Source organism: Dermacentor variabilis, chromosome 3 (genome assembly GCF_050947875.1).
Source record: "Dermacentor variabilis isolate Ectoservices chromosome 3, ASM5094787v1, whole genome shotgun sequence".
NCBI classification, from domain to species: Eukaryota; Metazoa; Arthropoda; class Arachnida; order Ixodida; family Ixodidae; genus Dermacentor; species Dermacentor variabilis.
In genome coordinates, this window is record NC_134570.1 from 233,349,733 (window position 1) to 233,361,500 (window position 11,768).

General features: G+C 45.8%; 1 protein-coding gene across 2 annotated transcripts in view; it reads left to right on the forward strand.

The window, feature by feature from the left end:
* Positions 1-10,793, forward strand: part of LOC142576725 (uncharacterized) — a 58,677-nt gene extending 47,884 nt beyond the window's left edge. For both annotated transcript variants that reach the window (XM_075686983.1, XM_075686984.1), the window contains exon 5: positions 10,296-10,793. In XM_075686983.1, the coding sequence (XP_075543098.1) occupies positions 10,296-10,538 (243 nt within the window). In that variant the 3' untranslated portion in view covers positions 10,539-10,793. The remainder of the gene's footprint in view (positions 1-10,295) is intronic.
* Positions 10,794-11,768: the final 975 nt, after the last annotated feature.

Consider the following 11,768-nt stretch of genomic DNA (forward strand, 5'->3'; position numbering starts at 1 on the left):
TTAAAAGTTTATTTAATGTTTCATTTACTTGAACTGTCCACGTCATGTGTTCTTCAAAAACTGCGCCAGGACCTTTAGCTTCGCGTAATATCGGTATATCTGATGACCTAATTTTTAGACTGCTGGTTATATAGAGTGCTTTATGCTGAGGGCAAAATTAAACTGCTTTCGTCTTTGCAGCATTTAAGTTTAATGAGTTAGCGACACTCCCTTCTGATCCATCCACCTTTTCACCATCTCGTGCTCTTCGCTGCCAGGCTACCCACTTCTGCATTTATGCCGACCTTCTTTATTGTCGTAATTACCTTTCTGACGGTCGCAAGTGGCTTCTTGTGATACCTGCCATTTCCGTGACCTTATCTGTGACGCTTTCCACGCAGACCCTCAGTGCACGCATGCCGGCTTCTTCAAGACCTATGCGCGACTATGCATCCGATTTTATTGGCGCGGCATGTATAACTGCGTCCAAAAGTTCATTTGCTCCTGTGCTCATTGCCAACGCCGAAAATTACCTTCTAGCCAAGTCTACCCATCACAACCCCTTCCCTGCCCTAGTCAACCCTTTGATCATGTTGGTATTGACATGTACGGACCGCTACCCTCCACTCCAACAGGCAACTGCTGGATTGTTGCAGTGGATCACTTGACTCGCTATGCTAAAACAGCCACTCTGCCGACTGCCACCGCCCGCGACGTTGCATCGTTTCTGTTACGAAATTTTTATTTATTTATTTATTCATTTCAAAATACTGCAGGCAGCAATGCTGCCCTAGCAGGAGAGGGTTACATCAAGTGCAATGACAAAGATTTCACAAAGTAATCTACATTTGCACAATCAACAACAGACACTGGCAGACAATTCCACTCTTCAATTGTGAGCGGAAAAAAAGACTTCTGAAACATTTTCGTCCTTGCAAATTTCACCACGGTGCCCCTCGCGAACTTCTGAGCGATATAGGCCGCGCCTTTCTTTCCGATGCTTTAAAGGCACTACTCGACGAATGCCGAATCGTCCACCGTACCACTAATGCCTACCATCCGCAAACTAACGGCATGACCGAGCACTTCAACCGTACTCTTAGCAATATGCTCTCGATGTAAGTCACCTCTGATCATCCAAACTAGGACCAGGTTCTCCCTTTCGTGATGTGTGCGTACAGTACTGCAGCCCAAGCAACTACTGGATTTTCCTCTTACTTTCTCCTATATGGACAAGCACCTTCTAATACATTCGATACCATTCTTTCATATACACCTGACGCGTCCGAAAGCATTCCGCTGTCTGAAGCTGCTCGTCATGCCGAGGCATGCCGCCAGCTTGCCTGCTCTTTTTCCACCGAGGACCAGTGGCAACAGCAACCCCGTCAACCTGCCGACCGTTCTGCACCAACTTTTTCTCGTGGCTTTCTTGTATGGCTTCGGGTACCCGCTACCACACCCGGCCTCTCCGCAATACTTTTCGCAAAATACCTTGGACCCTACTGCATCCTGGAGAAAACGTCCTCCGTCAATTACATCGTAGAGCCCCTCACGCCATCGACAGACCTCCGCCATCGCGGCCCCAAACTTGTCCACGTCTCTCTCATTAAGCCGTACTACGACCCAGTAGTAGTCTCTTCGCCTTAAGCCACCAGGATGGTGCCTTTTTCTGTGGAGGGCGATTGAAACGAAGAAAAGTAGCCTGCGCCTCAGCACCATCGCTACCGGTATGAGCTCGTGGTTCCTGTTCTTGGCAGAACGCTTGTGACTGCTACCCATTTGCCTGCATCCGTTGTTAATAAATCTCTTAGCACAACATTCAAACTATTACGAATGACATTTATTCATCATATAGTTGGAAATGCTATTGATGACAAGATCTGGGTGGCCAATCAGATAGCTCGCCCAACTGATGTCAGTTGGGCTAACTACTTCAATTGTGAGCTTGTGGCTGAAAACTCAGGGGAGTGGCGTCGCTGCAATCGGTAGTGATGCACATTTTTAAAACCTTATAATAAATAATTTATGAACTTTAATATTTAGAAGGACCTACCCTAATGATTCAGTATGCTTGTACAAAATCATCAAAATCATTTCAGGGCAACGTTACAAGACTAGGTTCAGTTGTCAAACTCTCCGTAGGCGCCGTACACCGTGGGTGCCCCCATGTCTTGGTTTGCCGCTAGAGGGCGGGAGCACCGCAGGTAGCTCTACGCGGGCGCAGCTCTGCGTTCGCGAAGGGGCTCGGGTCCTCCGACTTCACAGCTTACATACTCAGCAAGTGTTTTCACTGATGCATCTTTAAATCTTTGTATAGACTCGCGTTTAGGAGAGTGATTAAAAAATTTTACGTAGCTGTGAAAATGCTGCTGCGCTGCCCGAGAGTGCGCTGTAGATTCCTTAGTCCAAGGCCGCAGCAGCCCCGGCCGTCCACTGCGCTCTATTAATCAGCTGTTGCTAATAAGTAGCTGTAAGTAGCCGATGAGTAGTTGTAATCAGCTGTTGCTGCTTAGTACTAATTAATTATTAATGCGAACGCATGGTACGACTCATGAGGCGATGTTAGCGCGACCACACGATGGTCCAAAAAAGTAACGGGAGCCCAAGCGAACCAATCGAGGCAGTTCACGACGCCAGTTAAGGCAGGGTGGATAAAGGCAGAGTGAATTAGGTGAAGTTAATTAAGGCACAGTTAATTGGAATAGAGTTAAGGCACTCGAACCCATGGTCGTTGGTAAGAGTTGAAGCCTCGACCTTTAGTGGTGGCAATGAATTACCTAAGTGAAATAATTAATTAATGATTAAATTAAGTAATTCACTAACAATTAATTGAACAATTATTAATTATTTATATATATGTGTGTGTGTGTGTGTGAATTGACTACACATTACCTAACTAGGTGAACTTAAAATAATTTGAATATCTCCAAGCTACGGCAAATAGCATTACCTTGGTTGTGACCAGCTACGCGGCATTCGCATATCTTAAAACTCTGGTTGAAGTTAGCTGGGACACACGGCATATACACACTCACAGCACTTCATTTCGGGGTGGAAAAAAAATGAAGCTGGCACTGTTTCTTTCACCAGAGCACTGCATTCACAAGTGCAATGTTGAAACTTACGTGAGCTTTGCTCCCTTGCGAGCAGACTTGCACATTCAAAGTAGGTTATCGCTGCAGGAACGGAGCATAAATATGCATTCGCGTCACCAAATAAAATTGGATGATATGGCCCGTAAACACTTCAAAACGCACACGGCATTTAAAAAGCACAAGTGTCGCAGAAATGCCCCGAGACTGCAGCAAAACACGCATGTATACAATGCGCCAAAACAGATAAACAACGGACAGTGCTTTGTCGCCCCATCCGCGCCGTGCTGACCGAGCAAAGTGCAACAGCAGCGCCACAAGATGCGAGGATCGGTGGTGGGTCTACGCAGTTACAGGAGTTTGAAAACTGAACCTAGTCTAGTAATGTTGTTTCGGGGTCTCTGTAACAGTCGGTTGTTGCAAAATATTTGGTTAGTTTCGTTTTTGAAAGTAGCAAATAGTTCATTTTCGAATACGACTATCAATAGTCAGTGTGTAATATTCTATTCATAGTGGAAACTTCTAAAATTCACCCACTCTTACTTATAATTTTACTTTGGTCTTGGCTCAAAAAGCTCTAGAATTAAATTTTTTTCACCAAAATCAAGGGGCGGGGTCTGACGTAACACAGGAAGCACAAGAGTTCACTCTGTAGGATTGTGCAAAACACACACGGAGGCACACGTTTCACCCGGTGTGCGCTTTGCCCGTGCGTGACAAATGGCATGTGGCGAGTTGCTGTGCCACTAATGTGGATGGGCTTTGATGATTGTGTATAATTCCAGTATAATTAGGGAGAATGCCAAGAGTGTTTCGAACTGTAACTGCTGGACAGAGCATGAGGTTGCAGGCCCATGGAACTCGGGACTGGTGGTAAAAGGTGGGGCTGTGTGTTTTGTGGTTGATGGGAGAGTCGTGGAGTAAAGGACGAATGTGCTTAACCCAAGTGTATGCTCGTGCTAGACCAATCAGCAGAGAAGGAAGAAGAATCATTATGTGCTAAAGACGGGATGCTTGTGCTCATAGACCCTTAAGACTATGCTGGCATTTAGCTGATGTCACTGCGAGCCTGTGTGGGATATGTTGCCCAGGTAATGCTATTCCACCTTTTCCATTCCTCTGATCGTCCTCCTACATGGACTGCAACTAGCACTTCTAAAGTTCCAAGCTTCTCAATATGTGTGCAAAAGCAAGTAGTTTGTTATTATCAGATTTATTATCAGCACTCATTTTGGTACTGTATTCCATGCAGTAAATATTTACTGATGCATACAATCAGTGGTGCACAATCAGTGCATTTTACTGGTGCTGACATATGGGGCAGAGACTTGGAGACTGACAAAGAAGTTTGAGAGCAAGTTAAGGACCCTGCAGAGAGTGATAGAACGAAAAATGCTTAGCATAATGTTAAGAGACAAAAAGAGCGGTTTGGATCAAAGAGCAAACTGTTGTAGCCGATATTCAAATTGACATTAAGAGAAAAAAATGGAGCTGGGCAGGTCATGTAATGCACAGGTTAGGTAACCGTTGGACCATTAGGGTTACAGAATGGGTACCAAGAGAAGGGAAGGGAAGCGCAGTCGAGGACGGCAGGAGACTAGGCGCAGCGACTAAATTAAGGAATTCGCAGGCGCTAGTTGCAATCGGTTGGCGCAGGACAGGGGTAACTGGAGATCGCAGGGAGAGGCCTTTGTCCTGCACTGGACACAAAATAGGCTGATGACGATGATGTTGTTGTAAAACATGCTGCACGAAAAAAAACCTTGTAACCTTTTGGGGGCACTGGTGATCAGTGCAGGCACATGGAAATTCCTTATGACTGCACTAAACCAATCAGGCACAGGCAATGGTGAGAGCATGCTAGAATGGGAAGGATGGCGACTAGAGAAAAAAATGCCGCTGCCTTGAAATGTGTTTGTCTAGGAAGCTTAGCGTGAGCGTTTGCCGGCTATTTGTGCATTCTAAACTGGTGAATAATTACTAGCATTCTACCACCACCATTTCTTCCTCCCGGGAGCTTTATACAGCTGAGCGATAACAAGGCAACGATATACGTCGCCTGACACCAACTCACGCGGTGGCATCGCTTCGTGACCGAATTATAGTTCAAGACGTTCACCTGCCGCTTGGCTCCATCATGATTTATGTTGATGCAAGCATTCAGGACTGTGAAACGGCCACTGCACTTTATTGTCCTTTAGCACCCGCCATGAATAAAACGTCCTGGTTTCAGATCGAAGAGCCTCCTTCCTCCTTTTGTGCTGAGCTCCTTGCTGTTCGGAAAGCACTGTGCTCTGTGGCCGCCTTTCCCATGGTCCCCACGGCCCGCATTGTCATCTGCACTGATGCCCTCTAGGTGACGGGGCTCCTGCGATGCGTCACTTGCAGCCCTGAAATATGTCAGCAGACCCATTTTCTGGTAGTGTGCATCGCACAGCAAATGTCTATCGAGTGGGTCCCACGCGACCTTCTGAGGTTCCAAAGCCGTGCAGATTCTGCAACCCATCTAGTGACCTCTATTCATAATGGCAACAGCGCGATCAAAATGACGATGGAGTGAAAGGACACAGGAAGAGCGCTGTCCTGTGTCTTTTCACTCTGTCGTCGTTTTGATTGCGCTGCTACCATTATGAATGTATACCAACTTGCCCAACTTTCCACTTTAAAAGAGTGACCTCTACATTGTCGCTGCCTCAGCTCCTTCACCTGGATGATGCCACCCTCCTTTTAACAAGAAAGGGGCACCTTCGGCGCTGCACACGTGCTCTCATTCCTCCGTGTGCGGTAACCCTCCCCCGTGGTCTCACCCGTTCAGAGGAGGTTGCGCTTCGGAGCATTCGTGTCGGGGTTGCCCTCACTCCTGCTGTGACTCGGAAGTGGCCGTGCTATCGCCAGTTATATCCCCACCCTGGGTGTCCAGTCTGCAAGTCATGCAATGCTGAAGCCGACATCCACCACCTGTTGTGGGTTTTCCCTGTGTTGAAACCGACGAGGCTCCGGCACCTCGCAGCAGCAGGACTTTCGCTGCATGATCCTAGCCATTACACTGCTTGGATGCAGGGAACACATTATTGATCCCTCCTGGACTTCATTAGATCTGCAAATCTTTCTTTTCATTTAATCATCCTTATTTGCCCACATCCCATACCCCTGTATGCCATGAGGCATTAACCCTCTCATTAAAAAAAAAAATTACTAGCATTATGTTGGCAAAGGCAAAAAATAAGTGAGGGTAGGGTAGGTGTATACAGAGATGAGGCACTCATCAGATAAGACCATCACAAAACCTTAGCTTCAGGAATTCACACAGCAGAAACCTGCAATATTTCACGCTTCAGCACTTAAATTTGCAAGAGTGGAATGTGCCATTGCCAACAATTTAGCATTGTTTGGGATTGCTTGACAATCACATAGCGTCTAAATCACATAGGTGTCTAAAGGAGTGATGACAATTATAAAGATGCCATGTTTCCCAGGGAATACAAGTTATCGTAGGTAAAATAATTATGTCGTAATTTTTTTCAAGTTTGGGAGAGCACACAAAGGATTAATGAACTTTTGCCCTGCAATATGCTAGCTTCTTGGATAACTCAGCTTGTGAAGTGACCTTTAAGAAGTGTGGCATCAGGTTTGATTCCCAGACTAGGGTAAACATTTAATGTGTTAGCATTCCTAGGGTAATTCATGCACTTTCAGGGGGCCAACTATCTATGTTTGTATGTATGTTTGTATCTAACTGTTTTCCCGCCTACCTGGGTTACTGGGTACTCTGTGGCTGAATAAGTAGACATTGGGCTACTGTGCCCAGGAAACAGGGTTCGAAACCAACCATCGGACCAACTTGGGTCACCGAGTATGTCGCGATGTGTACATATGTGCCACTCTTCAGTGAACCTCTTTCACGCTGACATGGGTCACTGTAGATGCAAGACTTGCAACCCTGTCACACAGGTAAACTTAAATGCACCAACTTCTTTAGGCTGAGCGCCTAAAGAAGTCGGTTTCGAGAGGGACGGACGTGATTACGGAAAGCAGTAGTAGCAAAAAAAAGAGTAGTGGCTATTCCGTATATTCATTCAGTGTCGCACAGGCTTAAAAAAGTTGCAAGTAGATATGATGTTAATGTTGCTTTCACTACTCCCAATAAGCTAGGTAAGATATGCGCTGCCGTACAGAATAAAAAGGAGCGGGTAAAAGGCAAAAAACGAACAGATATTTGTCCAGTGAAGTACGATAAGAACAACAGTTTTACTGACTGTCGTATGGGTGTGGTGTATAAAATTCCCCTTAGCTGTGGCCAGTTCTACGTAGGGAAAACGGGACGGTGTATCAATCAGAGGCTAACGGAACATAAAAGGTTGTTAACTGATGGGTCGCCTTCTAATCTTTCGCTACATTGCCGAGATTGTAACTGCACGCCAGAGTTGGATGAATGCGCGATATTGTACAGGCATAAGAATGAAGATACGCGTCTTATGGTAGAGGCATGGCATATCTTTAATGGTGGAAGTGCGTGCGCGAGTCAGCCTTCGATTACTTTACATAAGGAAGAGATTAAGTGTCTTAACAGTTATCTCTCACGTAGACCGGCACATGTACCCGACTGCCACGTGGTGTTACCATTCCTGAGCATGTGCAGATGAGTTTTGTGTCTTCTTTCTTTTTTCGCCTCTGTGCTCCCTTCAGTTGATAGTCGGCATTCGTGTTGTCCACTTCTCTACTCTTGTGTCCTGTCTGCACGCCTCACTTCTTTTTTGCATAATAGGTATGTTCCACTGGGCCACTCTACAATGCCAAAAGAGATCCTTTAAATTTCTTCATTGCCGGGTGGAATTGAACCCACATCACCAGGGTTCCTCAAGGACTGCAGCTTGACGTAGGCTGCTCTGCAAATGTACTGCGTATGTGCCGCTCTTCAGTGAACCTCTTGCCAACTTGGATCACTGAGCATGTGCCACCAGTGCCGGTGTTTGCAGGCACCAGTGCGCAGACTTCTCTGCAGCACCACTGGATGACGCAGCGTGACCAGAAACGCGTAGCCCAGTTGCCGCATTACACGTTTCTTGGCACTCGAAGGCCAGACGCAGGAGCAAGGGGTCCCATATATTTCTCATTTCGGAGGCCATGCACAGCCTTTGTGGTGGCACTGCTAGATGGCACAGCATGTTCATGGGGAAGCCTCAGGCAGGAGTTCTACTGCTGTACACGTTTCATATGTAACTCATTTTGACGATGAAAATATTTTATGTCACTATATTGATTCAATGCTAAACGCCTTACCATTGCAGTCATCATGCGATGGGTTCTGCCATGTTGTTTTATTTTGCGAAGTTCCTACTTCAAGGAAACTGTATGGGATTCCTATAGCTTCACCATGCTTTTGGGTAGATGACGATTTTTTTTTTTCATTATGGTGTACTTTCATCGAATTGTATTAAAGAGAGAGAGAGAACTAATTTGAATGAACAAAGGTGGAGAGGTCAGCTTGAGCTAGCACACTTGCGATGACCTAGCTCCTCTGCTCATGGTACAAGTGTCCTACTTGTAATATTCAAAGTAGCTGCAATGTTCTCCCTATTCAGCTCAGGCACTATAGCTTTTCAGACTGATTACTGACTAGTATTTTATAAGCGTAGGAAACCATATTTTTTAATACACTAGTTATGTGCTGTATCCCCATGTACGTGACCATATTTTCACGTTTGTTATGGTCGCTTTGCTTGGCCTCAGTAATGGTGTACTGCATAGTGGGAAACGCACATAATGATTAGTAGTCTGTGTGTACACAACAGTATAGATAAAATGAGTGCCAATTTTCTAAAAAAATGAGGCTGTCATTAACCGCTTCCATGCAGTTCTGCGCACATCTGACTTTATATGCAAGATAAATATTTTAAGCAATCCCTTCCAGGGTAATTTTGACAAGGATAGAAGCCAATGTACAATATAATGTACGAGGGAGGAACGTCCTGCAGTGGATATAAAAATAGACTGACGATGACAGCAACAAGGCATGGCACATGTGACAAAACAGGCAAGGCATGTGACAAGACATGGCAATGTGCTGTTAAAAAAAAATTGCTGCAAAAACCAAGTTAGGGAGCAGCTACTGCTGTAAGCATAGTCGCATAGTTCTGCTTCAGTGTCCCATTATAACTTCACGTGATTCTTATTTTTTATGCGTGCTGAGGCAAAACTACTTGCCAAAATGGTTCTGCATACTATCCCTCATTAAATTTCTTTTGATTAGTTGATGTGCTTTCCCTAACAGTGAGTCAAAGGGGGCTGGAACCGGCACCAAAGAGAAACTGCAAGCAGGAAAGGAGTACGCATTTGGGCTGGTTGGTTCATGATTACGAGCAATAAAAACAGTGCTAAACGACCGGACAAGCGAAGAGACACAGACAATAGCGCTGTTGTCTGTGTCCCTTTGCTTGTCCCGCCGTTTAGCGCTGTTTTTATTGCCTGCAAGCAGGAAGATTTTAATGTACCGACTTGTTTAGGTGCACGTCTGTGTGCAGTACTTGAGAAGTTCTTTATGCGAGTGCCAATTCATACTAATTCATGGAAAAAGATGCACGCGCCTTTGCACGCCACCTGCACTCTTTCCAATCCATGTATGCTGTACTGACTTGCGTTCAGTGGGCACCAAATTTTCGCAATCACCCTGGTGGTGTATTTTGTGGAGGTACATTTCATTTTCTGTTCCTTTTTATTATCCATCGTGCCAAGCGGCTGATCTTGGCAACATCGCAGTGCGTTGATGCTCAAGTGAATGAAAATAGGTGAAAAGAATGAAAAAAATTATGCAAGATCATTACAGAACAAAGCCCCTATGCCATGCTTCCAAAAGCGTTCAGTTCATGATGTAGCCCTTGCTGCTCATGCTTTTGTGGTTTACCTCGACCTAAACCATAGAGGACATGTAAGTTTCAGTTGCATGTTTTTTCTTTTAATTGTACTGCCATTTCTTGCACTTAGAGTTGCATGCCAAAGAAACTTCTTGAATTTCTGTTAAAGATATCTCTCTCACTCTCTGCAAAAAGAATGCTAACTTAGTCTTAGTTGTTACGTGTTGAAGGTAATTAAAGAGAGCAAGAGTGCAAGGTACAGAAGGAACTGGATGATATGCTTTGTCCATTCCCTTCTGTTCTTTGCACTGTTATTTTTTTTTTACTCTCTCTCTTGCTTTACAAGTCTGATGCAGTCATGTGCCTGTTACAGGTGGCACCACTGTCACTGGTAGTGGTTGTGCTGGGAGATGGCCCCTGCGGAGCGCTGGTGCACTGGGATGATGGTGTCCCTGAGCGCCGCTTCGACAACCTACAGGTGGTGCGGCATGCCGAGGTGACGCGTGGGTGCCGACACCCGGATGCCGCACTGGCCCTGCATGCTCTGATGGAGGTGCCCGACCAATACCGTGCAGCCGTGCAGCTGGGTCTGCTGAAAGGTGGAATGTTTCCGTGATTGTGCACTCTCCGCTTTTTGTTTTAGGAAGAACAGATGACGACACCAGTGCTGTGACCAAAGAGCCACTACTGATGACTGTCCCGAGGATATTGCAAGTGGAAGCTGTTAAAGACGAGGACATTTTTCACAACTGTCTGCAAGTGGTTTGCTAATATGTTACAGAAGCGCAAGCTGATCCATGCGCAAGCAGATCGTTAGGCTAGTACCATATTCTGTGCAGGCAAAAACAGATGAAAAAGAATCTCGACAAACTCTCCTGGTGTGAATTTTCTCCGGTGCCAAGATTAAAAGAGAAGTGGCCGAGTTTTCAAAAGATGCTTGACAAAGATTATTGTTCAAAGCAACAAACAGCGAGGAAGAAGGGAAGTGTCAGCATGGCCACCTGCCCTTTTTGTCTGCAGTGCGCCCATTTTGTTTACGAACATGCAGCTTTTATACATCTTAAGTAGCAGCACAAATCCAGCCAAGAAGAGAAGTGGTGCCTGTTAGCTTCAAGGCGCGAACGGAACTGGACTGAGTAATCACTCTAGTTGCAAGAGCATAGTCCAACAGTGTCTTAAGCAAAACCAACTATATTGGTTGGCATTTTTGTTTCTCAGATTTTACTAGTAACTGTATGAGAAACAGCATGCCAGGTTTATGCCTTCTTTTGGAGATACTGTCCTGGACACAGCAGCTGTGCTTTATTTTTCGAACTACCGCTACCACTAGCAGTGTGGCTATAGTGCAGATTAGGCATTGCAAGCTGGAGCTTTCTATATTGAGAGTGTGGAAGGCAGTGCGAAGATGTAGCCACCGCAGCCACGGTTTTATTTAGACCAGCCAGCCATGTGCTGCAGAATCTCAGGAGTGGCTGATACTGCATATGGAAAGAAGAGAGACTGCAAGCCTATATACATGAGTGGCAATTCGTAGCGTCCATTAAAAAGTCCAGGTAAAGTCTGTGTTGCAGCAAAGGGCACAAATAGCTCTCTGGTGGTTGTGGCCGAGAGTGTCTGGACACAGGGTGCATTGTCTTGCGTTGAGGACATCGTCTTGCAATGTCGACGTCTGCGTGCCGAGTGCTGTGCAACTTGGCAAGCAGAGTTGAGGTGCATTGGCTGGGTCTTGGAGCATGCCGAGAGTTTAGGCCATTGAGGGGACCAATGCAGAAGACGGTGTTGTCGAAAGGCGTGCAATGGTGGCAGTGGCGGAGAGTGGTGCTGTGTCTTGTTGCCGATTCATGCT